Here is a 12,699-nt window from a genome sequence, read left to right on the forward strand (position 1 = left end):
TGTGGAATACTCTAATAAAGGCCTGTCGGAGAGACTCAGCAAATGGCCTAAGCGATTTCTGCTATCTTGGATTTTTAAGTTTATTTAAATCACTTTAGAGTATCTATGTGAATCTGTACTTAGCATAACATTCTGATAGAGAAGTGGCAAACAGTATTTAGTTAAATCCAGCTCTCTATGCCAAACAAGATTGGGAGATATGAGTTGATAAGTTTTAAGATAAGATAGTTGAAGGTAAATATATACAAAGTATCTTTTTGGAAAAATATTATAAGTAAATAAAAATTTATTTCCTTCATGCCTTAGATGTCATTCCTTTAAAAAAAATGTAGCTCACCACTAAAAGACTTTAGCAAACATCCAAAACAAACAGGAAGGAGAGAGCAAACGAAAGAAAGAGAGAGAGAGAGAGAGAGAGAGAGAGAGAGAGCTGGGAGCGGCAACTAATCTCCTAGCAACACCCTTCCAGAAAACTGAACTTCACCCTGCTTCACACAGCAGCTCTAAGAGTCAGGTGATCTCTTCAGGTAGCCTTTTCTTCCCCGTCACACAACAGCTCAGGCTTTGAAGCGAGAAACCAGACGCTTCTAGGAAATCAAGAGAAACGAAACTAAAAATGAGGTTCAGGGATCGAGGTCGCTCCCCGAGGCATTCTAAAGGTCAGCAGACAGCAGGGGAATCCCACGTCTGTGACGTCCTCGGATCAGACGAAACCAACCTGATATATATACACACTTTATAAATATCAGTTTCTCTGATTTTGCTATTTATAGGTTTATGTTTGAGTAAAATGAACATTGTTATTTTTTTTATAAACTACAGACATTTCTCTCAAAGTCCCAATATTCATATTGTAATTTAGAGCATTTATTTGCAGAAAATGAGATATGGCTGAAATAACAAAAAAGATGCAGAGCTTTCAGACCTCAAATAATGCAAAGAAAACAAGTTCATATTCATAAAGTTCATATAGAGTTCAGAAATAAATATTTGGTGGAATAACCCTGGTTTTTAATCAGAGTTTTCATGCATCTTGGTATGTTCTCCTCCACCAGTCTTACACGCTGCTTTTGGATAACTTTATGCCTTTACTCCTGGTGCAAAAATTCAAGCAGTTCAGTTTGGTTTGATGGGTTGTGATCATCTATCTTTCTCTTCATTATATTCCAGAGGTTTTCAGTTTGGTAAAATCAAAGAAACTTATCATTAACATTATCAGCCTACTGCTCCCTGATTGGCTGGATTTAGCACAGATCCAGATTAATTTGAATCTTTTTTGCTGGACATGGAGAATGTGTTCAGCATTCTCTCTATTGAAATTACTAGAATGCGTTGAGGCTTAAGTGAACGCATACCGTAAGTGTCTTGCCCTGTTTAGAGAGTACAGAAGATGAAAAATCCACTACATAAAAAAATTACACACGTCTCAGTCAGCTGTACCTGCAGTGCCAGACAGGAAAACATGATATAAACACAGGTTCACGGGGGAAGTGCGCGTGTGTGTGTGTGGCCAGGTAAACACACCTGCTCTACATTCAGACTCTGCTTCCTGAACAGACAAAAGTCAGATCAAGCCTAGTGCCAGAACACACACTGCTCAGTCAAACACACACACCAGGCTGATATGCCTATTCACTTCTCCTTTTCCTTTTTATTCCTTTCTTCAAATCTACGCTTGAAAAGTGACCCAGTAAAGAAACTAATTGGATCAAATCTGTGCTTCATTTTAGTGATAATCCCTTTAATGATGAATACCTGCTATACATGTGACACTGTGGGTTAAACTGTGGGAAAACTTTGGAAATGTAATGACACTTCAATCTGGCACCCACTATCAGGCCTCATTCAAACTCTGATTATTCATGTAACTTTGCCATTAGCATGCTGGACAGTGCTCATCCTCACTCACAAGATAACACCTCACAACGTATACAGGTGTGGGCTTTTCTACACATGCAGTTGGTGGTGAAGACTTTACTGTATCTCACATATACTGTGTATTATTAAATAAATAGACTAAATAGATTAAAAAGGTTAAGAAAATTCATACACCGCAATGCATACAGACAAAAAATATTAAAATAAGTTAAAACAGGAGGACCAACCAATAAAAGGGTCATTCTTTGTACAAGTGTATTGTTTACCCTCAGGAGCAAGATTAGCCTACTTAGAGGCCTACTTAGTTTCCTTGGAGCTTTAATGACCACATTAATCCTGTCAGGTAGGATTACACCAGTCTTTTGAGATTTTGTTGAGAGTCTGTGTACATTTCAGGCCACTCATCCATTATCTTCAGGCTTCATGTCCCAGATGACAATGCTAGAGTCCACAGGTACAAATCTGTAAGGCCCAACCTCAATTTCAATTTTTTTCATTATTTTACACTGGGAAAAAACTTTTGGAGTTTGGCACTGCGGAGTTCAAGTTATTTACCATTCTAGCTCTAGTTTTTCTAGCTCTAGCTCTCTCCCTCTATTTCCAAACCCCTCCAGTTATACCTCTCTAATTTTCAGTTCTGTACTTCTAGCTCTCTAACCCTACCTCTCTATATTCTTTTAGCTTCATCACTCTAGCTCTCTAGCTCTAACACTTTAGGCCCATTTCTCTAAATCTCTCTCTCTCGAACTCTACATCTTTAATTGTGTAGCTCTCTACCTTTAGCTCGGTCTCTCTAACGCTACCTCGCTCGCTCTTCAGCTCAAACTCTACATCTCTAGCTATTAGTATGGTCACAATACCAAATTATGACTTTCAATACAATACCTGTAAGATCGAACATGGAACTAAAAAGTTTTTGTTTTATTAATAATAAAAGAAAATAAAAAATAATTTTATTTCAATATTTTCCCCATTTTCTCCCCAATTTTCACGGTCAATTACCCAACCCATCATTAGGATCACTATCACTAGTGATGCCCCAACACACCAGGAGGGTGAAGACTAGCAAATGCCTCCTCCAATACATGTGAAGTCAGCATTGCTGAGTAGCATCACAGCACACTCGGAGGAAAGCACAGCGACTCGGTTTAGATACATCAGCTCACAGACGCCTTGTGCTGCAGACATCACCTTTTGGAGTGATATGGGGAAAGGCCAACTGTGCTCTCTTAGGTCTCTGGTAGCCGATGGCAAGCTACATGAACAGGATTCGAACCAATCTCCTGATCATAGTGGCAGCGCATAGCACGCTGGACCACGCATGTTTATTCTTCATTTAATGTAAGAAAATATTAAGTTCATAATTTCTTTGATAGTTCACTTTTTAGAGGAGAGCCCCTCCTAACCTGAAAATCTCTGAAAATGCCAGTGACATCATCAGCCCCGCCTCCCTCACGCACCCATTTAAATTCAAAGTTAAATAAAAAAACTGGTAATTTAATTGGTGAAAAGCAGATAAAACCGGAAAATAAGGCATTTAAAAGCTGTGAGAGATATTTAACCTTTAAATTCCGCAGATGTGATCTGCATGGTGTTTGGATACTTTGAGGAACTTACATAATGGGTTATGTGTAGAGTCAACTCACTGAGTGAATTAGTTGAATCGAGCGCAAATTCAAATCAATGATTCAAAACATTGTTTATAAGCCCATGCTTTGATATCACACTCTGAGACTCCGGGAAACTCAGAGACAACTCTTTGCATCTTAGGGCTACAGAATATATCGTTTCAGAATCAGGCAAATGTATCTGTTTTTTTACAGCTTAAAACAAAAGGAAACTGCACATTGTTCTCATTTACCGTTCAATATCTACCAGAAAAAAATATTGTGTTTGTTAAATATTGAGGAGTGCACTAATTAAAATTGTGGCATGTTGGACAGCAATTACTGGCAAAATAGTTCTAGTTCTCAACCTCTCTATATCTTTCTCTTTAGCTCTTTCGCTCTCTCTCTCTCTAGCTTTACTTCTTACTCTCTAACTCTACCTCTGACCAACTAGCTCTACCACTCATCTCTTTAGATGAGTCTCTGTAGCTTTCTCGTCACATTCTTTTAAAGAATTTCACAATTGTGTAGGGTCCACTGATTCAAATCTGTAAAAAACAAATACAAAACATAGGAATAAAAACTGGGACACTTTGACTAACCAGCAAATTTACCAGACCTCAAACTCTCAAAGTTCTCAATCTTGAAAAGCAAGTGAAAAACTAAAGCAGACACCCCATGTTAAAAGCAGTGTAATACAATACAGACTGGAATATCAACACAGACTCTCTGGCCAATACTGACGCTGTTATTAAGACAATGAGACCCATAACCAATTATTAGAAAAGAGATTATGCACACATAATTGCTCTTGTGGAATTGACACATTTAAATCAAAATAAATTTTACACATCCTTTTCAGCATCTGTTCCTCCATACTTGCCAAAACTACCACAGGGTTTCAGCTTCTCTCAGCCTCCTCTAATTTCTACCACATTCTCTCACTCTCTTTCTCTCAGTCTCCCCTTCTCTCCCCCTCTCAAACTGGGCCAGTCTGGCTGTGTGTGTGCAAGCTCCCTTCCAGAACATTCCTGCCTAAGCTGGCCTAGAACAGGACGCCAAAGTGGAAAATAGCATTAAAGTCTCCCGCCATTCCATTCCAGGCCCAAACTCGATTACATAATTCCATAAACAGGAGTCAGTGCAGCGCAGCCTCAGCTCAACGCATTCCCTCCATTCTTTTCCACGGGGAAAACGTCTCTGGGAGTTGGCACAGAGATGCTGGCATGGTTTCCTGACATTTCCCAGAGGATGAGTTTATCCTCTCTGTCTTTCTAGGTCTACCTCTCTATCTCTCTAGTGTTTCTTCTACCTCTCTAGCTTTTATAGCTCTACCTCTCTAACTCTACCTCTCTTCACCTCACTAGCTCAAAATCTAAAGCTCTACCTTTTCAACTCTCCAGCTCTCTAGTCATACTTCTCTACTTCGTTACCTCTTTACCTCCACCTCTACCTCTCTATAGCTCTGGTTCTAGAGCTCTAGCTCTAACTTAATAGCTTCATGGCTCTAACTCTACAGCTCTAGCTCCAACTCCCTACATCTACCATTAACCTCTTCAGCTCCAAATCTCTAGTGGTGTACTTCCAAAACCCCATTCCTACCTCTACTTACTTGCTCTTGTTCTATTTGTCTGCTTCTCTAGCACCAACTCTTTGGCTCTCTCTATATTTCTAGTTTCACATTTTAGCTCTATATCTACTTTTCTAGCTCCAACTCTAGTTCTTACTCTACCTCTCTGTCTACACCTCTCTATCTCCACCTCTATAGCTCCACCTCTCTGGCTTCATCTCTTTAGCTCTATCACTACCTTACCCTCTCTAGCTCAAACCTTTTCTCTACCTTTCTCGCTCCAACTCTAGTTCTTACTCTACCCCTCTAGCTCCACCTTTACCTCTATCTTACCCTCTCTAGCTCCACCTTTTTAGCTCTATCTCTACCTCTCTACATCTACCTCTATATTACCCTCTCTAGCCAAAGCTTTAGCTCTCTCTATTTCTGTAGCTCCAACTTGTCTTGCTCCATCTCTACTGCTCTATCTTCACCTATCTTGCTAAATCTTTTTAGCTCTATTTCCACCTCTCTATCTCTATGTCTAACTCTATCTTACCCTCTTTATCTCCATCTCTTTAGCTCTTTCTCTGCATTTCTAGCTCCATCTCTAGTTCTCTATCGCTACCTCTCTCTAGCACAATATCTTTAAATCTATCTCTACCTTACCGTCTCTAGCTCAAACCTTTTCTCTATATTTCTTGCTCCAACTCTAGTTCTTACTCTACCCCTCTAGCTCCATCTTTACCTCTATCTTACCCTCTCTAGCTCCATCTTTTTAGCTCTATCTCTACCTCTATCTTACCCTCTCTAGCTCCAAATCTTTAGCTCTCTCTATTTCTGTAGCGCCAACTCTTTTTGCTCCATCTCTACTGCTCTATCTTCACCTATCTTGCTAAATCTTTTTAGCTCCATTTCCACCTCTCTAGCTCTATCTCCAACTATATCTTACCCCCTTTAGCTCCATGTCTTTAGCTCTTTATCTACATTTCCAGCTTCAACTCTGGCTATAACCCTACCTCTCTTGCTCTCTCTCTACCTCTCGATCTCTACCTCTCTAGCACAGTATCTTTAGCTCTATCTCTACCTCTTTTACTTGCTCTAGCTCCAACTCTTAAGCTCTCTCTTTATAATTCTAGATCCAACTTTGTCTCTCTTTGTATCTCTAGTTCTCTATCTTCACTTCTCTATCACAAACTTTTTAGCTCTATATCTCAACCTCTCTACCTCTACCTTTATCTCACCATTTCTAGCTCCAACTTTTTAGCTTTCTCCATTTCTGTACCTTCAACTCTCTAGCTATACTGCTCTACCTCCATCTCTATCTTTATGTCTTTAGATATCGAGCTCAATTTCTTTAGCTCTATCTCTACATCTCTTATCCTCTCTAGCTGCAACTCTTTAGCCCTTTCTGTACATTTCTAGCTCCAACTCTAGCTCCAGCTCTACTTCTCTATCTTCACCTCTCTAGTTCAATCTTTTTAGCTCCATCTCTACCTCTCTAGCATTATCCCGACCTCTCTAACTCTATCTCTACCTCTATCATACTCTCTCTATCTCCAACTCTTCAGCTCTCTCTATTTCTGTAGCTCCAGCTCTCTAGCTCTACCTCTCTATCTTCACGTATCTAGCTCAATCTCTTTAGCTCTATCTCTACCTTTCTTCCTTCAACTCTCTTACACAACAGCTCAAGCTCTCCAGCTCTTTAGTTCTCTAAACATACCTGTAACTCTCTTAGTTTAACTCTCATGCTCTTGCTCTCCTTACATTACCCAACTTCAAAGAAGCTCTGCCTTTTTTAAACACAGTGACAGAGTAACAGATGGATCACCACAATGACTTTGCCACCACAATGCTGATTAACATACTATACACTGTGGTAACCTATTAGAGTTTAACCTTGAGTTCAGTCTGATTTTTTTTCCTGTTATTTAATCTCTCTTTCTCTCTCTCTCTCTCTTTTGCAGGGTGGTTACCGGAGTACAACCGGACAGGACCGCATTCCCCACATAATGAGCATTCCTCAATTCCGCTGCAGTGTGTTTGTGCTGGTAGGTGTGTGAATTGTAAAAACATTAAACTGTGTGCGTGTGTTTTCAGGATCGTAGAATGAAAATAAAAATGTCTTTAGGAGTTCAGTGTTTCATGTGAATGACTGGCATGATTAGATCTTAAAGTCATGAAATATGAAATGATATGAAATTCATATTATTCCATCTATACTATAAATTATTCTGTAACATATGTGACACTGATGAAAATGATGTAATTATGAGTTTAAGGGATCATGTAGAGTGGTCTGTATGGCATCCTCCTCAAACCAAATGTCCATTTACAACGACTTAATGATGTTTACGAATTCCAGTATGATTAAATCATTAAGACGTAAACAATGTCAGTCAGTCAGGGTGGTTTGATGTACCATTCTTTATTCTAGAACATCTTAGAACTCTGTTTACACTGGTGGTGGATGGAACAAGTCATAAAAAGTTTCCTTTTAAAATTCCTTTAAAAGTTTCCTCACGGTAAGTTGTACCTTTAAAAATGTAGGACAATATATCAATTATAATACTGTTTTACAATAGTATTAAACAAGGTTTTGGAATAAAATGACTGTTGTTTTTTTAACACTTTGATAATGAAAAGGTAAATGTAGAGTGATTAAAAAGCTGAACAGACCCAAAACAATAAAAACAATCTATGTAACGTGTAATTTCTTGTAAATTATTCTAATTACTCAATTACTATATGGACAAAGGTATTTGAGTTCTTATTCTTTGTTTGTTTATTATTTGTGTCACAACACACCTATAGTTGTATTTGTCTAGCAGAGTGGTTGTCCACTGTGCTGTCCACTGTGGGTGGCAATGCCTTCTATGATGTGGATCAAGGAATGTTAAATAGCCACACAACTTCAGAAATAGAATATACCATCCATCTGCACCCACTAACAAGCCTTGCTCCCAATAACTACCATTATTCAGGCCATCTTGACATGAGTAGAATGGGCAGTGTTCAACCTCATTCACAAGATAACAGCTGACAACTTATACAGGTGTGGGTGTTCAGAAGCCATCCCCTGAGGTATGTTCACCCAGTTAAGCAAATGAGACAAAAATATTATACTTGGTCTTTTGGAAAAGTTTGGACTCAAGAGCCAAGTATGTAATGATTGGCAAGGTCACAAAGGATCCTAGGGTAACTTCTAAGCAACTGAAGTCCCCTCTTACATTTAATAATGTTCATGAGAACACTGAACAACAATAGTGTGCAGGAAAATCTGGTGATGTTTTAGGTCATATTTATATGTTATAACTAGAGCTGGGCGATTAATCGATTAATTTGAATTTACAGTTAAGGACGATGTGTTTTTATGAAAATCGATTTTCTCTGAATTTCCACCACCGACACTCCCCTGTGGGCTCCCGTAGTTCAGAGTGAGCTTAGCCCCTCCCTCCCGCGCGCCCCCCACTGGCACTTATTTTAAAGCTTTGTTTTGCAAGTCAAGCCCAATGAGGAAAATCTTTACTTAATGGCATATTAAATTGTACTTGTTTTCTATTTTGTTGTTTTTATCAAAAATGGCACAATTTTATTTATTTCAATTTGTTTTTTTAAGGTTGTTTTTTTATTATTATTATTTTTTTCAGTTTGAGGGTGCATTGTGTCAGTACCTAAACAATGTGGGAAAAGCTTTCTAAAAGTTACTAGATGTTCTCACTGTTTACAATAGTTTTTTTTGCTTGTTTCTGGTTGCTCTTTAACCACAAAAGGGAAATTTAAGTGAAAACAAAAAAATAAAAACTTGTTTTTAACCATTACTTTATCATCTGTAGTTTGATTTGTAGAAGGAAAACAAAAATCAATTAAACTAAAAAAAGAAAAAAATCAGATTTTTTTTTTCTTTTTTTTTAATCGAAGGTTATTTTTTTGAGTCTTATTGCCCAGCTCTATGTATAACTATAGAAAACTCTAAAGGGTTCACAAGCACCACTGTATGTGTGTGTGTGTGTGTGTGTGTGTTTGTATGTCTGTGTGTATCTTTGTTTCTGTCTCACCACACTGAGTTGACTCCACGAGGTTCGGATGAGTTTGTTCTGGACCACAATCCGGTCTTCTGGTTTGGCTTCTCTGGACTCAGCATCCTCGTCTGAGTCATTGTGCAGTGCTTTCTCCTGATAGTTCTGATACAGAACCTCGTCCTCTGTAACACACACACACACACACACAGAACACACGGGCAAAGATTAACACTGAGATTTGTACTCGTAGAGCAGTGATAAAGAGATTAGGATCTGTTTAAGAAGTCATAGCATGAGTCAGATAAAGCAGAAACAGAGCTTCTTCTACCAGCTTCTTCTTACTATCACGGGCAAACAGAGAAAGTCCAAACTAGGTCAATTTCCGATAGAAGCTTAGCACCTTGCTTTCAGCCTGCATGGATCAAATGTTTGGTGTGAGTGCATATAGTCACTGTCCAATGAAAAACATACGTCTTTCAAAACAGCCACTTTATAGAAGAGAGATATAACCCCTTCTTAACTTTAACTTCCATAGAAGTCAATGTAAAAATAATTTAATTTAGGTAATTTTGGAGAAGTTCTATTGGTCCATTCATCTAGAAATGTTTCGTAAGGTGCAGCCACATCTGTAGTTTTGTGATAAATGTGTCTTAGAACTGGACTGAAGCTCCAGTAACATGATTAAATGACACTCATTTTAAAAGGTCAGAAGCAATTTATTAAGCTAATAAAAGCGAGAAGAGTCCAATTAAGATTTATATTAGTGGAAATCTAATAAGCAGCTCCATTAAGTAGCAACATAAACCCCACCTGTCCGTGCTTGTCCATTACTATTATCTATTAGAGAAGCCACTGCAAATGTAGATTACACTGATTGCTAGGCAGTGACAAATCAAGATAGGGCTTTTTAGAGCTTGTTGGATCAGTTTTAAAGAGCCGGTGAAAGCATGTGGTGTATTCTATACAATATCATTTTATTAGGCTAGATTTGTACTTCCTAAAGCTTCTAAAGCTTTTATAATATCAGTTTAGAGAAGAAAAAAACAATAAAATCTAATAAAATCTAATTCAATTGCCCCAAATGTAGCAAATCAAATATATTTGACCCCATCTACACCTGTTCAATTCATGAATCTTGCATCTTTACTTTAAGGACCATGAATCTGGATAAAGACAAGCTAGTGTAAACACACCAAAGACCATTTAAGACACACACCAATCCTATACATCACACCACTCTTATAAGCCACATTAGAGCAGTTTAAACAACTGACACTCCTCACAGTACAAATATAACACCAGACATTATCAAATATTTATAATATAAAGTGAGAAATGCAAGACTATGATGTTATATGTATTTATTTAGGATTTTTTTGTTTTTTAAATCCCCATACCAATGCCTGGGTTTTCAATGTTCTTTTCTTTTCAAAAAGATATAACTGCATTATGATCACAATATATACATATTTTACAGATGACACGTCTCGCCAAACCATCACTGATCATCAATAAATTTTGCATTTCCATTAGAAATCAAGAGATCAGAGTCTGGAGGAAGAGTGGAGAGACACACAGTTCAAGGTGCTCGAGGTCTAGTGTGAAGTTTCCACAGTCAGTGATGGATCTGCTGGTGTTGGTCCACTGTGTTCTATTATCAAGTCTAAAGTCAGTGCAGTTTTGTTTTCCCACAAAATCTTACAGCACTTTCCAGCAGGACTTGGCACACTGCCCACACTGCCAAAAGTACAAATTGGTCTTATATAATATTCTATTATATATAATATTCTATTCTAAAATTTTCTGAGACACTGATTTGTGTGTTTTCATTGGCTGTAAGCTATAAGCATCAACAATAAAAGAAATAAACACGTAAAATAGATCAGAGTTCAAAGATAATCTAATTCTTTTAGATGTACCAGTATTCTGGTTTTGGTTCCTGTATAGTTTAAATAAAGTCAAACTGAATGAGAAGAGGTGTGTCCAAACTTTCCACTGATGCTGTATCTATGACATTAAATGATAACAAAAAAAATAGTGTAAAAAAAATAAATAGTTGACACAGGCCAACCGCCTACACATCTTTCTTTTGTCTCGAAACCTGAGCACCTGAAATATGAGCTTTCCATTTCATGTTTGGATGCCATTCTAGTTTCCTTCAGCAAACTAAAAATTTCAGCCTGCCAGTTTGCACAAACATCACAGCACACAGCAACAGGTTTAAAAAAGAAATATGTAAAAACATATTAGTTTCTCCAAAGATAAACAAGTCTATGGCTTAGCTACTTTACAAAAAAATATATATAATTTTTTTTTTGCGTACAATACGATATGTCTCACCCCTAAATAAAAGCAATGCTAAATAATTATTTATTCAGGCAAAATCTCATGAGCAGTGAAAGAGGTGACGTTACAAAACAAAACACATATAGTGGAGCCTGGTAGCATCATTACTAGGAGAAGTTTTGTTAAAAATAATGAACATATTAGTAATATAAATAATTGATAAATTAATATAAATAATAAATAAATATTTTTTTCACACTGTATGAAAGTTCCTGAATAAAGATATCAGACCATAAATCCTATTATTGTTCAAAACTACTTTAAATAAATAGTGTAAATGTTCCTACCTTCACTGTCGAACGTTCTCTGGGGCTGCAGACCTTTCTTCTTTTCTCCACTCTGCAGAAAACAAATAAGCAACAAAACTGGTGTGACTTTGATGAAAAGTGGCATTTAATTGAACATGACTCAAGCGTGACTAACAGCACACAATTTCCAACATCAGGGATCAGTTCAACTGACCTCATCGCCACAGTGCTAACTGACCGGCCTATTAGTGAAATTCAGTTTGAGCATTTATAGCATTTATTTTATTTTTATTTTTTACTGTTTTTAATTTTCATTTTATTTTTCATGTATGTTTTCCCTATTTTTTAACTAATTTTACTTTAAGTTTTTAATGGTATTTATTTATTTTTTCTTTTATTTCCCTTTTAAACCTTTTTTTTTTGTTTTACTTTATTTTCCATGTTTTCATTTTTGTCTAGACAGACACGTTTGACATTCACAGTGGCTTTGTTGGATAATTATATTCTAAAAACAAAACACACAAGAATGCAGTGAGGCAGAAAATAATGTCTTTAAGCAAAGTATTTACATTATTTTGGGACATGTTGTTAATATTAACCTTAACAGCAGCTGTTCAGACACTTTTTTCAACATCCAGCATTAAATTACTGAAAAACAATCAATTACAGGCTGGCACCTGTATCCATCAACTTACAGGACTTTTGTCCTCTGACTCAGGGCAAAATACAAAAACACAAAAGGTCTATTTCTGCTTCCAGCTCAAATAGCCGCTGTTCACACAGGCCTGTCACATTCTGAGAGACGAGCATTAGTGGACACGGGCAATTTCCACTCGCTCGCAACCTCTGACCTCTCTGACCCCTAAGGCAAGCTTTCTGCCATGCATGGAAGTGCCTGACAGGGCTAATTGGAGGACAGTGACCCTGGAGTGGTTAAAAACAACAGTGTCCTTCATCTGGCACGTCCCTGAGGAGAGTCACACTCCAGAAATCTTCCACTTTTCCAGTCAGTTCTTTCCTCTCATACTGTCCCACAGTTCTACTTTATC

The 12,699-nt window shown here is 37.5% G+C and overlaps 1 protein-coding gene across 2 annotated transcripts in view; it reads right to left on the reverse strand.

Annotated features, from left to right (window-relative positions):
• LOC103044275 (rho guanine nucleotide exchange factor 26) overlaps window positions 1-12,699 on the reverse strand; it is an 89,282-nt gene that overhangs the window by 67,184 nt on the left and 9,399 nt on the right. For both annotated transcript variants that reach the window (XM_007237282.4, XM_007237285.4), the window contains 2 exons: window positions 11,690-11,741; window positions 9,093-9,238 (listed from right to left, as the gene is read on the reverse strand). In XM_007237282.4, the coding sequence (XP_007237344.3) occupies window positions 9,093-9,238; window positions 11,690-11,741 (198 nt within the window). The remainder of the gene's footprint in view (window positions 1-9,092; window positions 9,239-11,689; window positions 11,742-12,699) is intronic.

The sequence above is a fragment of the Astyanax mexicanus genome, chromosome 9 (assembly GCF_023375975.1).
Source record: "Astyanax mexicanus isolate ESR-SI-001 chromosome 9, AstMex3_surface, whole genome shotgun sequence".
Lineage (NCBI taxonomy): Eukaryota > Metazoa > Chordata > Actinopteri > Characiformes > Acestrorhamphidae > Astyanax > Astyanax mexicanus.